Source organism: Psittacula echo (genome assembly GCF_963264785.1).
Source record: "Psittacula echo genome assembly, chromosome: 2".
Classification (NCBI taxonomy): Eukaryota; Metazoa; Chordata; class Aves; order Psittaciformes; family Psittacidae; genus Psittacula; species Psittacula echo.
The window spans coordinates 138,586,339-138,610,350 of record NC_137737.1 but is presented as its reverse complement, the minus strand read 5'-3'; the positions used below and the strand labels follow the sequence as shown (position 1 = coordinate 138,610,350).

The 24,012-nt window shown below is 37.2% G+C and overlaps 1 protein-coding gene across 9 annotated transcripts in view; it reads right to left on the bottom strand.

Annotated features, from left to right (window-relative positions):
• VPS13B (vacuolar protein sorting 13 homolog B) overlaps positions 1-24,012 on the bottom strand; it is a 456,296-nt gene that overhangs the window by 198,640 nt on the left and 233,644 nt on the right. For all 9 annotated transcript variants that reach the window (XM_080611867.1, XM_080611862.1, XM_080611863.1 and 6 more), the window contains 3 exons: positions 15,588-15,808; positions 10,709-10,915; positions 199-370 (listed from right to left, as the gene is read on the bottom strand). In XM_080611867.1, the coding sequence (XP_080467993.1) occupies positions 199-370; positions 10,709-10,915; positions 15,588-15,808 (600 nt within the window). The remainder of the gene's footprint in view (positions 1-198; positions 371-10,708; positions 10,916-15,587; positions 15,809-24,012) is intronic.

The window sequence follows — 24,012 nt, the reverse complement described above, 5'->3', positions numbered from 1 at the left end:
CAAAGAACAGTACTGAATTCAGATTACATGTAGTAACCTAACTACAGCTTGTTATTTGGTTTAAAAATAGATCTAACCCATTATTTCTGCATTTCAGTGTTTAATATTGTTAAGAAATGCTCTGAATAGTTAATACTGTGCTGTAAAATAATGTATGGATTTTAAAATAGTATACTATAAGAAAAGAATGCTAAATACCTGTGCCATTATTTCTAGGATCAGGAGCAAACAATTTTATAGTAATTTTTGGTAACATCCACTGCATCCATAGGCTGACACGTCCACTTGAGACTCCGATATTACTTGTTGTTTGTTCCAGTGTAATGGAGTCTGAGAATGGAGAATCATCACCACCCTGAAGAGAATCACCCTATGAAACAAATGTAACAGCTGAAGAAAAAAAAGAGTATTCCTTTTTACCACTCCTTTTTTCTTATGTCTAAATGCCACTTTTGAATATTTCTGTTATTTAAAAAAGGTGATTGTCAGTTGCAATGTTCTTAAATATATGCTACATTGACAAATGAGCTTGTAGAAGCTTCTGTATCATCAATTATCTCTGTTCATTCCCCAAAACATTAAGGACTCAACGAAGAACACACAAAGATTGATGTTCTCAGGAAAGGATCATGACAAATGAAAGCTTAACTGAAAATCCTGTTACAGGGGCTTATCAAAGCCCTGCAGGCATGTTTGGTAGTTCTTGATGGCACAACTGAAATGTTATCAGCAATGGGACTTCATCCTGCTCTTTAGCTAGAATCTGCTGCCTCCAAATAGGAAAGGAAAGATTTAAACATGTAATTGCTCATCGGCTCCTAGTGTTTACAGCCCATTGAACTGAACGCAATGGACACATATGTCACTAATATCAATCAGAAGCCATTAAAAATCCACCAGCATCTTCACATGCAACTCCACCAGGTGTTGAATATTTTCTTCATTATTCAAGCACAAAAGGAAAGGACCAGGGTATTGTCACTTGGATCCATTAAGGCCAAGTTGTTTCTAAGATTTACAGACCAATAATCACCCAAAATCTTAACTTTTATTGAAGGTGAGGAGGATTGGCAATTGTAAATTATGATGATCAACATGTTCAGGAATTTTGAGATTTATCTCATGACTGAGACAATGTCTACAAAAAGCACCCTGGAATCAGAACTACACAGAAAGCATTGCAGTTTGACTGAATCTGTTTTAAGCTATCAGGCAAGAAATTACAATGCACTTGCTTAAACTTCAGATATCCCAGAAAAGCTTACTTTCAGTAGCAAAGTTTAAAATCTGACAATACTTGAGTCATTCTGCTGTCTAAGACTAGAGAATGTGAGTATGGAAATTCTGTTAGCAATCTGTTTTTAAAAGATTAAACTTCAGATATCCCAGAAAAGCTTACTTTCAGTAGCAAAGTTTAAAATCTGACAATACTTGAGTCATTCTGCTGTCTAAGACTAGAGAATGTGAGTATGGAAATTCTGTTAGCAATCTGTTTTCTGGATATGTAGAACTTATCCCAAAACAAATGAACATTTCTTGGCTCATATGGAAGCATTTATGTTGATAAATCACATTTTCAATCAACTCAGACCTACAGTTTAATTGTAGGATTTCTATCATGCATACATGTTCTCTTACCACCAACCCAACCCTAAGAGAAGACAACAAGGTAGCTTAAGATCTTACAAAAGTTTTGCACACAACCCATTACGACTTCAGGCTATCTGACATACACCAAATAGAGCGTCTGACAATGCGCTTCTAGAGTTTATTGCATAATGAAGAATATGAGTATTTTTACCACTTTCTTTTTCAGAGAAACACTGAAACACAGCTTCTGCTTCACGCCTTCAGCTTTATATCACTCAAATTAACATTTACTGACTTTTTTTTTTCTTGTCCCAGCAAAACTTTACAGAAAACAGAGAGAAACAGCAAATGACCTTTACCCTTGAAAACCTCAGGGATACCTAGTACAATTGGTAAGAAACCATCCACACATTTCAGTAGCTGAAATAGAGATATTCATTCATACAAGGAAGGAGAGCTTGTACAACTAACATATGTACATTACTGGAAAATAATACTTAAATTAGAATATCTGGACCAGTTCAAAAGATGTAATATGAAGTGTTGAAATGAAAATTAATATTTAATTCAGCTTCAATTATCTATGGTGATGGTGGCTTTACATTAATTAAAATACATGGAAGAAACCAGGTATACTTCCATTTATTTTTACATTTATTCTTTAAGCCATTATTGCTTAGTGCTCTGAACAGACTACCTGTAGAGCCATAGGCGACCATCTGTCCCAGTTTCAGCTGGGAAAGAGTTAATTTTCTTCCTGGTATAGTGCCGTGTTTTGGCTTTAGTCTGACAATAATGTTGATAACACACCAATGTTTTAGTTGTTGCTAAGTAGCTCTTACCCTAAGTCAAGAAATTCTCAGTTTCCCATGCTTTGCCAGTGAGGAGGGGCACGAGAAGCTGGGAGGGAGCAGGCAGGACACCTGACCCAAACTAGCCAAAGACATACTCCATACCATAGAACATCATGTTTATTATATAAACTGAAGTGAGTTTGCTGGAGGGAGGTGACCACTGCTCAGGGACTGGCTGGGCATTAGTCAGCAATTGTGTTATCTCTCTCTTCACTATTAATACTGCCACTATTATTACATTGTACTTTATTTCAATTATTACACTGTTCTTGTCTCAACCCACAGGTTTTACCTTTGTCCGATTCTCTTCCACATAGCACGCATGTGCATGTATGGGGCTGCATGCTACTTAGTTGCCCGCTGGGGTTAAACCACAATGCCATCTTTGAAAAACTGTTAGATCCACACAGTATCACACAGTATCACACAGTATGTTAGAGATTGGAAGGGACCTCAAAAGATCATCTAGTCCAATCCCCCTGCCGGAGCAGGAACACCTAGATGAGGTTACACAGGAATGTGTCCAGGCGGGTTTTGAATGTCTCCAGAGAAGGAGACTCCACAACCCCCCTGGGCAGCCTGTTCCAGTGTTCCGTCACCCTCACTGAGAAGAAGTTTCTTCTCAAGTTTAAGTGGAACCTCTTGTGTTCCAGTTTGTACCCATTACCCCTTGTCCTATCATTGTTTGCCACTGAGAAGAGCCTGGCTCCATCCTCGTGACACTCCCCCTGTATATATTTATATACACTAATAAGGTCACCCCTCAGTCTCCTCTTCTCCAAACTATAGAGACCCAGCTCCCTCAGTCTTTCCTCATAAGGGAGATGCTCTACTCCCTTAATCATCTTAGTTGCCCTGCGCTGGACTCTCTCCAGCAGGTCCAGAGATACAAAAAGGTAGCTGCTGCTAGTATCAGGTTTCTTGGTTTCAACCTCCTCATCTCATTCTTGAAAGTGAACGAAAGGAAAGAAATCAGGCCATAGCTCTATAAGACAAACCTTCAGGCTCAGTACTAATGCAGTGAGATGCTATATAGCACTGTAATGCTCATTCCATGGTGATATTACACAATTCAAAAAATAAATATCCTATTCTCATCAATTAAGTTTTAAGGAAAATCAGTGGTATTTCCATAATATTATATATATTTTATTACAAGTTTGTACATTTTTTAAAAATCATCATGGCTAGATTTAGAAACAAACTGCAACATATGTTTAATGGACTGAGAAATTAGATTTTGCTTTATGAAATGTCATGCAAATGATGATGAGCTTTTGCTCTTCAGATACCATTTGTGAAGAGGAAAACAAAGAAAGATGAGTCCAATTCTAACTTTACCATGATTCAGGATTATTAATCCATCTAACGGTGTCTTTTCATTACGAATGTAACTCGATAAGACATAATTCAGGTATGTGCAAAATATACCCTGACAGTTTCTAGAATTAAACCTTCTGTTTCTAAATATTAAGTAGTTCAACTTTGTAAATCTCTACGATTAGAGATTAGTGCTATTATTACTTATAATCAGTGGCTGGGGAACAGCAAATTTAAAAATGCCTGTTTTTCCAAACTTCAGACTGATCTGAAGTGGCTGGACAAGGACAAGAAGGGTAAGAGCAAGATTAATCAGAAAGAAATCACAGTTGTCTGTGCATGAAGAAGCCACCCAAAGAAAATTTCACAGAATCACAGAATTGTTCTGGCTGGAAGGGACCTCTGGAGATCATCTAGTCCAACCCCCTGCAAAGGCAGAGCCACCTAGAGCAGGTTACACAGGCTTTGAATTTCTGCACAGAAGAAGACTCCATGACCCTCCTGAGCAGCCTGTTCCAGTGCCCTGCCGCCCTCAATGTACACAAGTTCTTTCCCATGTTGAGGTTAAACTTCTTCTGGTTTAGCTTATGGCCACTGCTCCTCATCTCATTGCTGGGCACCACTGAAGATATTTATATGCACTGAAACCCCCTTTCAGTCTTCTCTAGACTAAACAGGCCCACCTCCTGCAATCTCTCTGAGCCCTCTTAGCTCAGATCCTCAGATGGATTTCAAAGGATATCAAGAAATAGAAGCCAATTATTTAAACCTAATATATTATTTATCATTAATTATTTTATATTATTTTATATGAAGTACCCCGTGGTGTCTTTTTTTTTTTTTTTTTTTTTTTTACAGCTGGAGTATTTTTCAAGTTCTTTCCGTACTTCAGACAACACTTCAGACACTTTATTTGCCAAACTGTATTTTACAAACTGTGATGGAGGGGGTGGGAAGCATAGTCAGTCTCCTTCTTGCCTTCCACACACACCCTCACTCTCCCACTGGACATGCTCCAAAATGCTTTTTGTACGAAAATTGACTTTGCTCTAAAAGTTTGGCAGGTCTCTACTTTCTGATGGTTAAAAAAAGAAGAAAACAATAGTAAAAGAAAGGGTACGGTTAACAGCAAATATGCACTGCCACCATGGCAAGTTTTGAATTTTATAATTGGTTTCTTTTATTTTTGCTATTTAATGTCTTCAGATGTTTTATGCATTTTGTTAACTTTCTTTTTTCATAGAGCGCTGTTTTTGTTTAGTGGTTTGAGCATACAGATAACTGTAGAAAACTGACGCTATAATTTTCCCACACTTTTCTTTAAGATTAGTTTTCTGAAGATATTAAACGCTGTACTATGCCTCTCAGAGAATCTTCCAGTTGACAATTTTGGCACAAGGCTACTTGTAACAGTATTTGTGAGATTCTTGAAGAACTGTATGTATCTAGCATAACCCCAGGCATATATAAAAAGCAAATTAACCCAGGAATGTGCAATCAAATTTAAAAGGAGCAAATCTTGAATTTTAGGGAATGTGGTTCCCTACCAACTTCCAAGCTTATCAAATCTACAAAGTTTACAAAAAACCAGTTACCAGTACAGGCGCAGATGTATCATTAGAAACTGCTTCCTCTTTTTCTAAATACATAATGAAATAGACCGTATATCTGATATGCTATAACCAAAAAATTCACAGGTGAGGAAAAGTGGCCAACATGCTTGCAGTTTCTGTTACTAATGCTGAAGCTAAGCATTCACTGGCTTCATTCCAATGATGTTTGCGATGCTGATGCTTGTCTGATTTGCAGATGTTTCTCACACTTCAATTTCTGTAGCATGTGAGGTGGCTTTATTAAATCATACTCAAAATGTGTAGCACACAACTGCATGGCCGTAGAACGAAACTTCATTTAGTCAATGCACAAGTAAGGCCTTCACATGCACATATTTCTGGAAGTGAACTTGGAAAAGAAAAGCAGTCCTTGAATTTCAAAGTCAAAGGAGGATATTGGTGTAGAACAACGCTACCAGAAATAAAGGAATTTGTGAACCCCTGGACACAAACAGAGGCAGAGTAAGCTAGGGGTCAGACACCCGGACCTGCAGTTGCCAGAGTTTTGGAAGCCGTTCTACCACAGAGCCTGCAAGTCCTTGCCAGGGTCTCAACTTGTGTGCACTACCGCTAGCTAGCTTAACAGTATAGCTCTAACTGCAGTAAGCTCAGGCTTTCATCGATAACCTCTTCTTTACAGTGTGCCAGCTGCAGAGCTTATCAACAGACATCCCCAGCTGCTCAACACCATGTCCCCGGCAGCAGTTCCTGGGTTCCTGGCTCCACCCACCCCCTACTTCAACAGCTCAATGTGAACATACTCTCTGATATTTTTCTGTCATTCAAACATATGTAAACAGTTGAATTGGACCATTCTTTTTCTCAGTGGCAGAAGCACTGCAGATGCTACTCCAGAAGCAGATATTGCTATACGGCTATCCTTTGGGAGCTGAAAAATGAAGCAACTGCATTTCTTCTTAGCCTTCTGTTCATAGTACTGTAACCAGAACCACTGGGCAGAGTCGCAGGGGCTGAAAAACGGATGGTCTGCAGTAGCTGGTATCTTTTTTTCCTTTTTTTTTTTTTAGTGAGGGCGAATTCTTAGAAATTTTTTGCAGCGCAAAACTAAGAAACTGAAATGAGAGGGGACTGTGCTCTTGTTTCTCATGCAGTTTCAATTTTCATTTTGGATTTTCAGCACCCAGCATGGTATTGTTAAATATGTTTATGCATTAATTTTCTGCTCTGTTTCCAGATCTGCAGAAAAATCAAGCCAGAGTCAGAAACCCTGAACTATTTTCCCACAACTTCTCATGCCAAGTCCTAAAATATACAATTTAATTCTTTCACCAATTGTTGCAAATTGACCAATATACAGAGTTTATTTTCTTAGCAGAATTTATCTTTGTTCATCAGGAAGATCCAAACATATGAGGCCTTCATCCTTGGCCTGCCTACAGCTCAGGGATGATCACAGTTTGGCCACACTAATGCTATGCCTTATCAAAATAACTTCTGCGTTCTTGCTCAATCACTGAGTTTCCCCAAGGACTAAACACTTCTACCACTGTTTGTACTTAAGTAAACAGTAACAAGTGGCCTGTTGTAGTCTGTACTACCTTTGCTTTTGCTGTGCCAAGGAGGGATGGTAAAAATGATTAACTGTTTGCAGCCCTCCAGCACTTCAACCTCTCACTCATGTTTCCCTGTCTTACCACCACCCAGACTAAAATTCAGTAAGCTAGGTAGCTTTACCCACACAGGACTGTGGTGCTCACTATCAACTTGTCAGCATGAAAAGAATTACACAGAGCTTAAAATATAAATCATCTATGGATCACGTAAACAAAGTACTTTTTTAACTGTTTAATATTAACATTTGTGAGAGTTTGCTTCCTTCTGATTCATCTATAGCAAGTCCACTGCAGCTGAAAGAAGCTTTAAAAATAATCATTTGTCTCCCACCACACAAAATAACATATTAACTGTAAAAATCTCTAAACATAGGAAAAAATACACCTACCACAGCAAAGTATTGTTGCTCGACAGACTTCAAGATTTCAAGATTTAAAAATATAGGAACATATAAACAAAATACAGATGCTGATAAACTTCTGAAAAATCTCCATAAGTCAAAACTGCAGAAATAAGTATTATTAATCACTCTATATACTCCATTGCTGCTCAGCAGTAATGACTATAAAATATACAGCTGCAAGGCTGATTGTGGCTGATGTACTCGATTTTTATACATTGCTTCCTCTATTTCTTTAATTTAAAAAATTATTGTTACAACAGTCTGAAAACAAGTTTTAGTTTAAAAATACAGGATAGTATTTTCCAAATCAAACAACATGGACCTGGATTTGCTCCCACTGACTTCTTTGCGGGAAACATTAGACCAATATTAGGTACCTTCAAATTTCTAAAAAAACAAAATATATGTAAGTAATCCGTACCACCATTTTAGACAGTGTAAAGATATAAAGTACACAGTATTTCAACAGATATAAAGTATTTTTCTCTTTCACTGAGGATCTGCAAGTTGTTTTCAGACTTGTCAGTATCAAGACAGCAATCAACCAAGGTTTTGTTGGTATTAGATCTCCTGGCCAGTAAGTGCCTGCACTGTAACTGCCTCATCTGCTTTCATTGCTCCCTTGATGGAATTCAGTCTGTGAGAAGGGAAAGGAGTGGTCTAGTTCCAACTAGCAGCAAAACCACAGAAAGTGATAAACAAGACCCAGGAAAATGGTAGAATGCTGCTCCATTCTTCTCAGCTGGCTTCACCTTCTTTCCCCTCTAGTGTTCACTGAAAGCATGCCTTTTTACAGTCATCCTCTGCTTTCATGCATCACCACGTATTAACTTGATCATCCAATTAGGTGACTCGCCTCACTCAAACTGGTACTTTGACATAAAATTAGTCCTAAGAGTGAGGGGCTAATATTTTTTTAAAATTTGTTTTGTTTTAAACCTGCCTTTAATAATAAGAAAGCACTAGATCAAGACAACATTGGATGTCACATCCCATAACAATCAAATCATTTAGATGAATCCTCCACTGGATAACCCTTCTTTTTCACCATATGGTACCAGTAAGCTTTTTCAAGACCAACATCAAAGGTGGTCTTAAAGTGTTAACATTGACTCACAAATTCATAAATATGATAGTAGCCATAAATTCAAACACAGCATTTTTTAGCTAGTAATCTTACAGGAATCTAAACTCTGGCTTGACTTCCCATGACAATGAATCTCTCCAAGTGGGGTTTTTTTTTTCAGTCACGGTTATTCAAAACCTTCGTATTTCTCTTTTATTTTTTATACTGTTAATTAAAGCCCTTGTACACCCTACATACTGTTTTTATTTTAATCACCTCAATACAACTAATATTACCATCCAGTTAACCAGAAATGGAATAAAATTTTTTTCAGCTGCCAAGCCAAAAATACTAGCCTCCTACTTGAACAACCCTGTGAATCTTTTCCTGACAATATAAAAATTACCCTTTTAATCCTTACTTTCAATTTCTGACAAAGAATGTCTCACAATCTCAGATATCTGTCCACGCATACATTCTCCTACCTCACTGTATCCATTAAGCAATTTACACCTGCCTCATTATGCTTTTCTGTCTGTGCACTTATATATCCCTTGTACTGGCTTTTCCTTCTGAACTGCCTTCCTAACCACAGACAGAACACTTCAGGCTGAGAGCTCTGTATGGTGATGATGGATAGGAGTTCTATTCCTCAGTCTTTCAGTCATATGAACAATGGCTTCATGCAAACATTTACTCCTGCTTGTACCTTTATTCCTCCTTCCATGTCTTTAATAATATCCTCAGACCATGGTCAATTTTTAAATTTATTTATCCTGTCTAAGCACAATGATACATTTCTTTCAGACCAATTTTCAAATCTCAGTTGTGAAGTGCCATGTCAACTCTAAGCCTCCTATTGTGAAAAAAGATCCAATATTAATGCCATGTGTCTTAATGTAACTTTCTATTTGAAGAAAATTGAAATTACGGTGTTAGTTTTAGAGTGTAGAAGACTGAACACAAATTCTAACATTGCCCTTTGATGGCTAATTCACCAAACTTCATTTAGAGCAGGAGAAAAGGTAGCTAGTGCAGAACATTTGATGAGAATGGGAAGAAAATTAAATAAATGGTTTTTGCAAAGGAGTAGGATATGAATGCTAAACTTGGAGCCATATTACCAAAATAGTCTTGGTAACATTTGGATTAAAACAATAATTGAATCACTTTCAAATAATGCTCCAAGTACAGCATGTACTCCAAATAGTGCTGTCTATATAGAGGGTCAAAACCAAATTGTTATTTATAAAACTGGTGGTTTCTGAATTAATGGAAAAGGGATTTGATGTGAGTAGGTGGAAAACCACTATTTTTGTGGCCATATTGTTTTCTAACTATTATTGCTTACCTTCAATTCTGTATGCATGGCAAAATTTTTCAGAATTGATATCACATACACATAGAACACATCAAGCCCTATGTTATCTACATAACCTAGACACATTTTAATGAAACAACTTAAGAACTGAAACTCTAGCTCAAACACCGTTTAATGACAGTTTCCCCTCTGTGTGTGTGTGTGATGCATATAAAAAATAAGCATTAGCAATCATAATTTCATTTTCTCCAAACCCAGGAATTAATATAAATCATATACAGGGTGAAAGCAATCCTGGCCAGATGTTGTTGAATATGTTATTGCACTCAGTCTTCAAACTGCTGTGTATTTGCCTGTCTTCCAGAAGTGTTCTATGAGGTGCCCCCAAAATTGCTATATTTATCCTAAAAATGAAACCCAGTCTCTCAGAGCAGTCTCTCTGCATTTTAATAGCTTCATGTTAAGAATGAAGCATTGCGTATGTATGACACACCACTGATAAAAATTCAATTCATCTTATGCATTTTTGTTTCTCTCCTGGAGCACAAACAAGGCGGACTCATCATTCTAACTAGTAAGCCTGACAGGGGTACTAAGAAAATCACAAATACTAGGCCTATTCAGTTGCGCAGCCTCCTATGATCCACGCATTCCACTATGTATCAGCTACCTGGTGACTCACAGCTAATGATACTCAGGGATAAAATTTAACACTGTATTGATGCTGAAAAAAGAATCAGCCTTCTTTCCGTGGCATATCAGAGAATCAGAACACCTTCCCATGCCTCAAAATAGTATTTTACAGTCTTAGGCACATACAGAGGTTACGATCAGGTACCAGATTTCTTCAGGCACTTATGCAGTGCTGTAAATTACAGAAGCAGAAATACATAAAACCAAGGGGCCAATCTTGCTTGCATTTGAAGATGCATATCCAAATTCTTACATTTTTTTATGAAAGCCTACCTCTGTAGTGGTCCCAATATCAGCTGATGGGCTGTACGTGCTGGTATCTGGTGGAGCGGTACCAACACTACTTTTAACTGGAGAGCTAGGAGGAGCAGGTCCTGTCAGGGTTTCAGTATACACAGATGATTGATAGAGAATTCCTTTTCTCTGAATTTTATTCCAAACTTTAGTTGTGATCTCAGCCAGTTCATACAGAAGTTGCACCTAAAAGAAAAAAAACCACAACCTTTTCTAAGATGAAGCTTTCCTTAAAGGGGTGTAGAAAAATAAAACTCCTCCACTGAGATTGAGAATGCAGCAAAAATGAACTTCTCACCATTTATGGTGTTCTGATAAGCAACTACATGGCAACTAAAATAATTAACATCAGCTACAGTATAATGACTGTGATAAAAATAATCTGTGCTTTCTCTAAACATATGGAATGTAGCTCAAAACCATAACCAATAACATGGTCTTGTAAAAATTTACTAATATCTATTTTGACAAGGCAACAAAGGTAATTTATAGTACATTCCATATGTATAGGTACTGCCTCAAGAAAAAGGAAAATATTAAAACTTTATGACATATTAACAATGCCAGGATTATGCATTTAAATAGTATTCAAATAATGATTGCACACAGCATATGAAACTGTTCCATTTTTGGAAGAATATCCACTATCAAACTCAATTGTCTCCTGGCATATGTCATTCCAATATTCAGAAACCCACTGTTTAACTTGCACATTGTTTGACTCAGATCTAAGATATTTACACAAGTTTTTGTAAATAAGCATTAATCACAGATTTTGTATGACAACACACTGCAATATACTGTATAAAACAAGCTCAGAGAAAACTGCAAACAATATATAAGCAGATCCACAGCTGGACACCATACCCAACTTGCCATTATAAAAAATGGAAATTCTCATATTTATAAGAACTTTAAGCCTCGGGACACATCTACTCTATGAAGCTGGCTTCTTATGTGGGCAGAACAGATGCAGGAAAACACTGTTGTCAATCTACATTTGATACAAAACAGTACTTGATTTTGTGCGTGAGAATGTGCGATGAAGTCTCCAAGTACACGCTACAGCTCTTCCTTCAGAGGTACAGTGCTGGAATTTTATAAAACCCCTCTTAATTTATCTTGGATTTTCTTTTGAAGTTTCAAGGCTTACAATGAGCAGGTCATACACTCTTTTGACAGAATTTTTCCTTAAAGGACATAAACTTCTTAGTACACTTTTTGTCTTCATACACAGAGCAATCTACAGAGAAACAATAACTGGCTGTGGCAAAAAGTTCTTTTACTTATCCTTTAAAATATTTTGTGTCTGCAGCACTCTGATACGCACTGGTAACCTTTAAAGTACTAATTGCAAATTTCTAAGTTTTCACGAGTCTTTTCCATGTAACACCGGAAGATCAACTACTAATGTCCATCTGATTGATTGAGCAATATTACATTAACTGGTGTTGACACTTTGCTGGCAAAAAAGTCTCTAGAAAATTAATTGGATACAGGCACACATCCAAATCATACATGCTTACAACCCCTCTCTCCTCCTCCCCCCCACCCGATATTTTTGGTCAAGAAACCAAAGGATAATTTCAGCTATACTTGTCTTCATGAAGCACGGCTTCCAGAAATTTAATTATGCTACCGTTCTCAAAGGCACAAAATAACACAAAAGAAGGAGCTTGTGTGTTTATATACATACTCATACGCAAGGAAAAGAGGTTTGTCATTGGGTAATCCAACACTTAAGAGTTTAAATTCTTAGTGAGGTTGCAATAGTCATAATAATTACATAACTACTTATTTTATCTTTTAAAATTGCTCAGGTTAGAATCTTTGCAGCCACTCCAAAGCAGTGGCTATTTCAGACAGCAGTAGCCATCTCCAAATATTGCCAGCAATCAGACATCAAGTAGTATGACACTAATACTCCACCCTGCTCTGAAACCAGAGGCAAAACAAGTTCACCAATTAAAAATGGCACACTTTGATAATTTTCATGGAGATACATTAAAAAGTAAAAAATACTAAAAGTCCTCACACCAAAAGTTCATGAAAACAAAAAAGAAGGCACAAGTCTGCATGCTAATAAAGTTTTAAAACTTCAGATAACGAGCTAAAGTTATATCTTGGATTATTTTTAATCCACTTAATTTTATTCCATTGGTTGTTACTCATTAAATGTAAAAATGGAAGGATTTCTACTTCTCCTGTTAGCTGAAGTTTTTCAAGTGATTAGTCTTAGTATTTTGAAAACCGATTTCTGATTTTATTAGAAGAGCTAACGTAAGTGTAAGGCCTCTTACCTTTGTAAGTATTTCTGAGCATAACAGTTAATATATAATAATTATTTTTAGTATGCTCTATTCAAAAGAAGAAAAATGGTATGACAAAAATAGGAATAACTCTGCCAGTATGTGTTAAGAAAAGTTTCCCTCTCAGGCTGCTTCTACTCCCTCCCTAGCAAAACCACACATAACTCAGTAAGACCCCACTGACTACTTGGCAAAAATCTCTGAAGTTCAGTATGTTACAGCATTTTATACTTCAAAAATAACACATTACTACAAAATTGAAAACTATAACAAAAGACAATATCCTGGCAATTTTGCAGACTGGAAATATCTCTTGACTTTAACAATCATCAGAACATGGTTTCCTATTAAATCATAATAGTCATATAGTAAAATATTTCACCTTTGTTGCCATTTAACAAATTCACTAAGTATCACCTACTTTAAGGCTGTCATCTACAGACAAAATACAGTCCATCATTCTAAAGAATCAAATTTCATACTCTATTATGAATTAGTAACTATCAAATGCTGTTTATGTAACTATATTTTCCATATTCTGTTCTTGAACATCTGGTTAAAGATGACTGAGTTGGGTTGGGTTTTTCCCCTTTTGCACACGTAAAGCAGAAAGAACAAGCAAGGCAGATATAAAGGAGAAAGGACAGTTCAAGAATCTTTGCTAAATGCCAATAATTTGTCCTCACCCTTTAGGTCACCATAATACGGCAGTAAATGAGCAATACCATGGCGTACAGAGGAAAGAATATCCTTCAAGACAACAATAAGTGGTCTGATTTTCTACCATACAACTTCACAGTAACATATCACTATACCTATAATATGATTTACACAGAGCTTACAATCTAAACTTTTAATACAAATATTTTTGCATAGTTTGCAAAATGAATTATACGATCACACTTTGAAGCTTGAAAATGTATTTTACTTGCTCCATTTTTCTTTTTAATTTGCACCTTAAATTTAGGTAAGACTTCCACTTATAAGTTAATACTATTGATGTATTATGTATATTAGCCATGAGTAATCCTTTTGGAGATATAAAAAAAATCAGAGTTGATTAGACAGTTTGCTGGAATTTCACTGAGAGTGTATTGATCAAATGTAGCAAGCTATTTTTCTACAAAATCTTTACCAATTCTCTAAATAGCTGCAATATCAAGATTAATCTTGACAGCTGTATGAAAATTAATACAGAACAAGGCAGGTTTACGAAGGCTGCGAAATTATTCATTACATGTAATGCAAATACCACAAAGTTACAAAATAAATGTACTTTAAATACAAATATATATCTTTAAATGTAAATTGTCAGCAAAAACATAATTTTGCCCTTTCCTATTTATACATTTCTAACACAGTGACAACCCTTTATGCGTGCAAACACATCTCTCATACAGCTTTACACTCTTGAGTAGATCTTGTTGAGGCTGCTCAATTTTAATTTGGTATGTCCAGTGACCACTCTTCCTCGTGTGTGGAGCCTACCTGGTGCAGAAGACAATGGCATAAAGCAAATGAGTCAGAAATAATTTGTATGGAAAGTAGTGAACAGGAAGGGAGACCACACATTAAGGGTAAAATAAATACATAGTTTAAATCACTTGTTTCATTCATAGAACATGGAATGAGGCAAGGGAAAAACTGCATGCAACTGAGAAACATATTGTAATAGTACACACAAGGAATAACATTAAAATTCCATCAGCCACCTTAGCTTTAGTATTCCCAGACTTAGGCCATAGGTCCATAAATCTTTACAAATGTGATGTGCTGTCAATCAGATCAAAATTATAATAGTTTGTGTTCTTTCCCTTCCATTAAGTGAAGCAATGAACAGTCCATTTTGTCCATAAGGTCCTTTGAAAGATCTTACCTATGGCTAAAACTTCAGAGCAGACAGCATACGAATGCAGACCTCAAAAGATTTGCGATTCCCAAGAAGAGTGCTCTCTTCAGCACTGCTGGAAACATTGCAACTGTTGGGAATGCATTTCGAGTTGCAGTAAAGATTACTCAAAATTTTGCATAGAAATCCTACTCTATTTGGAACTACAGCAAACTTAATCCAAGTCATTAAAATACAGGGTGCACTTTCCAAAAATCTAGCAACATCTCTGCCTTTTAATAAACATAACTGAGGTTGTAACTTTTGTTTACACACATTCATCTTTTTTTATACCATTGTCTGCCTAAAAAACATTTTATGCTTGAAGAAATGTTAGTTCAATGAAAACGCAGTAAAAAATTACATTAAACCACTTCAATGTATGAATCCACAGTGACAGCAGAACGGCATTTAATGGTACATCTGCAATTAATTTCACTCCATCAGCCAGAAGATGCATTTATACTGTAGCTATTACATTTTGAGAAGAGTTTAAATTACAAAACTTGAGAGAGCTTCAAAGCAAATCTTAATCTAAGCACCTTGATCTTGATGGATTTAAAAAAAAATAAGATAGAACTTCTTCCACAAAATGCATAACAATTGTACTTAAACCAAGTTATTTTTAATTTCCTTTCATAAATCAATTACATGTACGAACCTGGGGGTTGGAGCATTTTATTTCAAGGGACTCAAGGTCGACATGGAGGCAGACAACAAATGAGTGTCTGGATTCTGGCCCCGAAGCAAGCAGTTTCTGTGAAGTGACAGCTAAAGTAGAAGTACAGCCCATTGGTTCCACTAAATTAAGTGTCATCTGTTGCCCAAGAAGAGTATATATACTGAAATGATGCAGACTAATAGTCCATGGAAAAGCATCACCTAATGATTAAAAAGAAGGAGAAACAGTTAAATAATTACATACTAAAAAAGTATGCTATCATTTTCTCGAAACTCATTAAAAGGATTATCCTAAAACCCCTTAGAAGTCAGAAAAATCAACAATCATTAAATTGATCTCAATCTCTCACAAATGTAATTCAACCATCAATTCCATTTTATACCTCAAAGTCTAAGCAACAGCAACAAATTTCTTACAACTTTTCTAAAAATTGAAATCCATTGGTAATTTTAACCCCAAGACTGTTAACAAACATGTACAACATAGTCTTTAAAGAAGTCTTTTTGCATTACACCATTTTCCTCAAACTGAAGAATATCCAGAAACCACTCCCCACTTATTTCAGCATACAGATGGCAGAGGCAGTTCCTTCTATTACATACTCATGTGTGTTTACAGGTTTTATCACTAAAAAATTCTTCCACAAATTCACAGCTTGCATCCAAAGAGAGTGGTGCCACAGAGTAAAGCCTATCCCAATGCACTGCTCAGGTAAACAAAACCTTGATCACAGTACAGCTCTTTCTACTGCTTCCACTTAACTTCCTAGGTTGGTGATGGATTTTGTAAAAACAAATTACTGTAGACATACATGAGCATTTTGTTTCTTATATGTAGGAGGGACCCTACCCAGAGAAGTGCCTGGCAGCTTACCACAAATCATTATCAAGAATAATATGTGAGAGAAATAGCAGTGTCCAGCTGAATTACAAAAGCCTGAAACTTTGGTACAATAAGTTTTCTTTAGATTGTCAGTAGATGGGAGTTTCAAAAGCAGGATCACAGACAGAAGTATCTGAGTAAGTCTTGAAAAGACCATCAGGAATTCTTTTTAGTGAGGGATAATCTTCCACAGACTATGGAAACACGATGGCAGGTACCCACCAAAGCTGCTTGATCACTCCCCTCCTCAACTGGATAGCGAAGAGAAAAATACGACGAAAAGCTTCACGGGCTGCAGGTGGATATCTTCTCCACTTGCAGTCCTCCCCACTACCAAAACCTTGCCACATAAAATCAATACAATCCCACATATGATAAATGGGTCACAGAGAGGCTCTGCAAGAGACACTGAACCGAAACTCAAAGAATGCTCAGCAGAAGTGAGGAACATGAGATAGTGAGAGATACGTGAGTAATTCTCATTTTACCTGAAATTTTTTTTGCATAACAATTATTTCAGGTTTTGGGCTTGTTTGTTTGTGGTTTTTTTTCCCTCTAAAGAAAATTTTCATAATTTCATTTATCAGATTTTCTGCTGAGGAAATTGGTACTTTTTGGTCTCCACTTAAAATGACAGAGAGCCTCTGCTCAGCATGTGAATTTTCTATCCACCAAGAGAAATTTCCTGCCCCAATTCAAAGTAACATCAGAATGGCAGAATGCAATCTCAGATCCAAACACAGTAGGCTAGTGAGCACCCACAAATCTCAGCCTGGGCTGAAACAGTCTTCATCTTTGTACAAAGTGCAGTCACTTGGAGGAAGAGATGGAGAGAAGTTCTCCTTCCTAAATCAAAATTCAGAAGATTATTTGGCATAAGGTTTTATTGTTCAAGACTTGGGCCTGGAGCCATGGGTAAGAAGAGTTCAAATTAATCTAATACCCCAAAGCATGGGAGCCAGTCTCGAGAATCAGAACAGAAGATGACAGACAAATACAATGGGATGGGCATCTGGAGTCTCACAGGGCAACAAAGAATTCTAACCAGTATATTTAAAAGGTATATGGAGAGTTGTTTGCTGCCTGGTGTGGCCTACAGTCAACATTGTCCTGCTGAGAAATCACAACACTAAGAAAAAGCACAAATTGTTAACAGTGATTATTTAAAAGAAACTTTAGAAAGGTTTTGAGATTAAAATAAAGCTGGATCCAAACGCTTTTTACTGTATTATTTTAGTAAGAGTTTCATTGTTTCTTCCACAGGTGGCACTGCAATAAATGTACATGGTCAAGAGCATATATCAGAAGATTCCGTGTGTACTCATTCTAAGAAACTAAAAACTTCAGTAGTTTATTTTGAAGCTATTATATACTGAATATTTAGCTCAACCAAATTAACTTGAAAATATTTTGGAAAGGGTTCAGATTAGAAATTTTAAAGTAGCTATCGAGCTGTATTTTTTTCCAAGTTCAGTCAGCCAAGAAATACAAAATACTAATTGCAATAAATGGAAAAAATTCAAGTGTGAAGTCAACTCTAATGACATGTTTCTAATTACCACGCATGAACTTTGTTGGTTTGTTTGGGTTTTTTTCCTGTGACTACCACAGTAAATTTACATTGTTTCATAATTTACATTATCTACCTTAAAAGGAAAACACCAATCAAATTTTATCCATGTGTGTAAACCACAGCACACCGAACAATCGCTGTAGTAAAGATATGGCAAATTTAGAACTACAAAATTCCCCCTAATGTCATCAATTACCTCTTTCTTCAGTTCTATACCATCTATGTGACCATTATAAAATTATACTGGAACTGATCACCCGATAAATCCTTATTTTGTGGTTGAAACTGTGTTTGCTTTTATTCATTTTAAAAAACCAAACAAACAAAAACAAAAAAAAACAAACAAACAAAAAAAACCCCACACCACCACAAACTCACAGCCCAGAAAGCCAACCGCATCCTGGGCTGCATCAAAAGGAGCGTGACCAGCAGGTCGAAGGAGGTGATCCTACCCCTCTACTCTGCTCTCGTGAGACCTCACTTGGAGTATTGTGTGCAGTTCTGGTGTCCTCAACATAAAAAGGACATGGAACTGTTGGAACAAGTCCAGAGGAGGGCCACGAGGATGATCAGGGGACTGGAGCACCTCCCATATGGAGACAGGCTGAGAAAGTTGGGGCTGGTTCAGCCTGGAGAAGAGAAGGCTGCGTGGAGACCTCATAGCAGCCTTCCAGTATCTGAAGGGGGCCTACAAGGATGGTGGGGATGGACTGTTCATCAGGGACTGTAGTGACAGGACAAGGGGTAATGGGTTAAAATCTAAACAGGGGAAGTTTAGATTGGGTATAAGGACAAAGTTCTTTAGTGTGAGGATGGTGAGGCACTGGAATGGGTTGCCCAGGGAGGTTGTGAATGCTCCATCTTTGGCGGTGTTCAAGGCCAGGTTGGATGAGGCCTTGGGTGACATGGTTTAGTGTGAGGTGTCCCTGCCCATGACGGGGGGGTTGGAACTAGATGATCTTAAGGTCCTTTCCAACCCTAACTATTCTATGATTCTATAATTCCTGATCCACCACTCTCATAGATCAGTATTTTTAAATTTTTCAAGCATCATTACTGATTAAAAAAAAAAAAAAAAAAGTGTTCATTAAGATATTTCAACTGCTTTGATAACTTCTTAAATATATAAATACCACTTTCAGATCTTTGGCAGCTGACTGACCCAGTCATCAGACATCTTGCAAAGGACTGGCATTCATTCATCATTTATCTGCTATTTCCAACAGTTCAACAAGATTCCCGTCCTACAGAGTGTTTGAGTTATTTTTGCAAGATATAAATAAGTATTTGACCTTTAAGGTCCCTCCCAACCGTAACCATTCTATGGTTCTATGATATAGAATAACAAATTTTTGCTATGTGAAAGCACTTTCTCTGGTAGTTATTTGATGCACTTTGGTTCTTAGCTAGAGTAATGCCCATTATAAGCCTTTTCAAATGCATGACATATAATACTGATAAATGTACTTTACTAATAACAGTTACGTATTTGCTCTCACTTTTATATGACACTTCTCTCCTTTAAAAAACAGGCTGCAGAAGTGGCAGATGTACACAATGTTGTGTATACAATGTTGACACTTTTGCAAAAAGAGAAATTGCATTTGTTTCAAATCAGTAACGGTAGGACAGAGATCACAAAAGCTTTATCATGCATACAATCTGGGATCTATTCCCAGACTTCCTAAAGGTATCCTCTGCAATCTTCAAAAAGCATCTTGACAACTCTGTCTTCATTTCCCTTTCCGCACTCACATCGTGGCATTTTACACGGATTTCCAACATGCTCACGTTATCATGGAACATACAATGTTTTTTAAAAAAAATATTGCAATCATTACATGTTAGGTCACTTTTGAACTTCCAGTCATGCAACAGGGAAGCAGTTGTATGGCTGCATAATCCTAGGTGCACTCAGACAAAAGCCTTAAGGGCTCAAGTCCAGAGCTCACATTCAGTAGATGAAATTTAGTTCAAGACTTCCAATGTAAGCACAAACCCACAGGCTTTTCTAACTTAAATCCAGCTATTAGAGACCTCCAGCAGCTGAACACAACATTAACAACTTGTTCATGCAGAACTTCATTTCTATTCAGATACCGATGGATGTCATTAAAATGTGACAACTGATTTTATAAGGTCATTAACCATAACAAATAAGTTACATGCCATAATTACCAAGTTTTACAGATAGTGACATTGAATATAAACTCAAACTGAAAGAAGTTAGGCTTAGATTAAACATTAGGAAGAAGTTTTACTATGAGGGTGGTGAGACACTGGTACAGGTTTGCCCCATCCCTAGCAATGTTCAAGGCCAGATTGGATGGGGCTTTGAACAATCTGGTCTAGTGGAAGCTGTCCCTGTCCATGGCAGGGAAGTTGGAACTAGATGACCTTTAAGGTCCCTTCTGACCCAAACCAAGTTATGATTATATGAAATAGCACACTATTTGAATGTTAAATATTCATCTTACAATTTACAGAAATTATGTTTCAGCTGTTACACTAAAGTTGAGCTTTTTTTCTAAATAAAGTGCAAGACAATAACTTCTAAGAATGCCAGTATGCTGCTGCTCTGCTTTAAACATTCAACTCCCATTTTTTGCAGGTTGAAATCTATATGCTTTTATTATATTGGAGTATCTTATGTCCAATATATTTCATTATTTCCAGAGGGACCTCGACACGCTTGTGAGGTGGGCTGATGCCAACCTTATGAAGTTTAACCATGCCAAGTGCAAGGTCCTACACCTGGGTCGGAGGAATCCCAGGCACGGCTGCAGGTTGGGCAGAGAAGAGATTCAGAGCAGCCCTGCAGAGAAGGACTTGGGGGCGTCGGTGGATGAGAAAATGAACATGAGCTGGCAGTGTGCGCTCGCAGCCCAGAAAACCAACCGTATCCTGGGCTGCATCAAAAGGAGCGTGACCAGCAGGTCGAAGGAGGTGATCCTACCCCTCTACTCTGCTCTCGTGAGACCTCACTTGGAGTATTGTGTGCAGTTCTGGTGTCCTCAACATAAAAAGGACATGGAACTGTTGGAACAAGTCCAGAGGAGGGCCACGAGGATGATCAGGGGACTGGAGCACCTCCCGTAGGAAGACAGGCTGAGAAAGTCGGGGCTGTTCAGCCTGGAGAAGAGAAGGCTGCGTGGAGACCTCATAGCAGCCTTCCAGTATCTGAAGGGGGCCTACAAGGATGCTGGGGATGGACTATTCATTAAGGACTGTAGTGACAGGACAAGGGGTAACGGGTTCAAACTTAAACAGGGGAAGTTTAGATTGGGTATAAGGACAAAGTTCTTTACTGGGGTGGTAAAGCACTGGAATGGGCTGCCCAGGGAGGTTGTGAATGCTCCATCCTTGGCAGTGTTCAAGGCCAGGTTGGACGAAGCCTTGAGTGGCATGGTTTAGTGTGAGGTGTCCCTGCCCATGGCAAGGGGTGGTTGGAACTAGATGATCTTAAGGTCCTTTCCAACCCTATGATTCATTGTAATTTCTTCACACACTAGTATTAGAAGCCCTAATTTTCTATTTCCCTACAAGTCAGAACTTACTGAGTTTAAACATATGCTACAGAAATCTGTGAGGTTATATAACTTGTCATATTTCACAAACAAAAGCCACCTCTCAGATTCAAATGTTTGGAGTACAGTGATTTAAATGATTGTCAGTTTACTGTTATCCATATGAGAATGTGAATAGATAGATATCAATATCAACAACAATTTTAAGGTATTCTGAACACTGGTTTCTAAATGTGTGTTACTGTGTCTTACCTAAGTATCTGTATCTTACTGTATCTGATGCAACCACTGATCTTCACAAAGGTGAATTCATAAAAGTTACCAGTATCATGTCTTTGATTTATTTTCCTATGACAACATTTTTATCTTTCGGAAGACAACTCAGAAGTCCAGAAGTCCTGATCATAACAACATATTTTGTCAAACTGTAAAGTTACTAACTATCATTATAGGTTGGAACTTCAAGAATATAGAGATGATCGTCAAGTGTTTGAAGTGGGACATAGTGTGCACAGAAAGTGACAACTCCCCTTAAATGGTTCTCTAAACATTTCAGTTCTGCTCAGACTGAATTTCTAAGTATTCAATCTCTTCTTAGTAACTAGTTTACTCAAAGGGCAGCTACAAATAGGACAGAGGTTCCCCTTTCCACAAGAAGAAGAAAATGAGGTAGAAAAGGGGCAACAGGTACAAGCTGCACCAGAGAAGGTTTCCTCTTGACACAAGAATTAAGTTTTTTACAGTAAGAAAATCATTCACTGGAACAACCTCCGCAGGGATGTGGAGGGTTTCAAGAAGTGACTGGACAGGGTGCTGGTTATAATCAATTTCATCTAGGCTTTGCTTGACATGAAAGTTTGGACCAGATGATCATTCAAGGTCCCTTCCAACCTGGGCTGCTCTACAATTCTGCAATTCTATTTTAATATTCTCAGTGAATATTGCCTCATGGATCTATAATCTAATTTATTTGAATTATAAAGATAATACTTAGTGTAATTTAATACCTTTATGAACTTATTTAGTGTATTTGCTATTCAACAGAAGTTCAACAGCATATTTCATGCCTTACATAGATAAACCCATTTCTGTTCATATGTTACTTAGTACAACTGAGCTGTTAGGTTTCTGAATCAAAGTACTGTACTTACAACGTTCCTTTAAGTATACCTACAAACTACAATTACCTCAGAAAAGAAATGTATCAGGGCTCTGAAAGCAAATAGAAAGACCCGATTGTGGGATATTTTATACACTATTTTTACAGTATGTTGACATCTTCAGGTCAGTAAGTCCCTGTGAGTGGGCTCCAATATCCCCAAGTGACAGTATAACTATGCTCCCTCTTTCTCTGTTTTTAGTTATTCATGCAGTAAGAAAAATGAGTGATCATACAGCTTTCTTGAAAGTAACTATGCATCCTTGTAAACAAGCCTTTTACTTATGTCTTCTTCATAAAAAAAGGACTGATTCCAAAAACAGTTTCCAGGAAAAGCAAGGTTGAATAAATATAATTTCAGAGAGATGGTAACATGTCTTAAGAATGGTGGTACATCCCTGAAGACTTGTTCAAAGATAGAATGCAAATGAGAGACTCTCCCAGTAAAAGTCCATAAAAATTATTTAACTCTACATGGGAACAAACAAAGGAGGTGACTTAAAAGCTCTGGAAAAAAAAATATAACACTCTGTTGAAGAGGGAGTTTTGGCATGGGAGAAGGCAACAGCTCCATTACAGAATCAAAAATATCAAGATTGTGAGAACTTCTGTTTGGCATTATTCCCAGAACACAAAGCCACACGCAAACAAATTCCTTACCATAGGCTTTATCCCAACCAGGGGGATTCTTTTCTCTCACTAGGATTCTTTTCTTCAAATCTGGGTTTAACAAAATTCAACTCTCTTCTTACCTTCATAAACGGTTTAAATTACATTATCGGTTAAAGCAAACAAAATAGTTTGGTTAAATTTATTTATTGTTTATCTGTCACTTTGATTAGCAAATTAGATCATTCCTCCTGAAAATTATTAGGAAAAACATACCTTTCTCTTTTTTTTTTTTCTTTTCAGTTGGCAGCATCTCTAATATGACAAAACTACAACAATTCTTTCCAAATAATAATAGTTCAAGAATACAATAATGAACTAACTGTACACCAATGTACTGGTTTTGGCTGAGATAGTCTTAATTTTCTTCATAGTAGCTGGTATGGTGCTATGCTTTGCATTTGTGATGAAAACTGTTGATTACATGGGGATGTTTTAGTCATTACTGAACAGTGCTTGCACAGTGTTAAGGTCTTTTCTACTTTTCATGCTGCCCCACCTGCAAGTAGGCTGGGGGTGCACAAGAAGTTGGGAGGGGACACAGCTGGGACAGATGACCCCAACTGACCAAAGGGATGTTCCATAGTATATGAT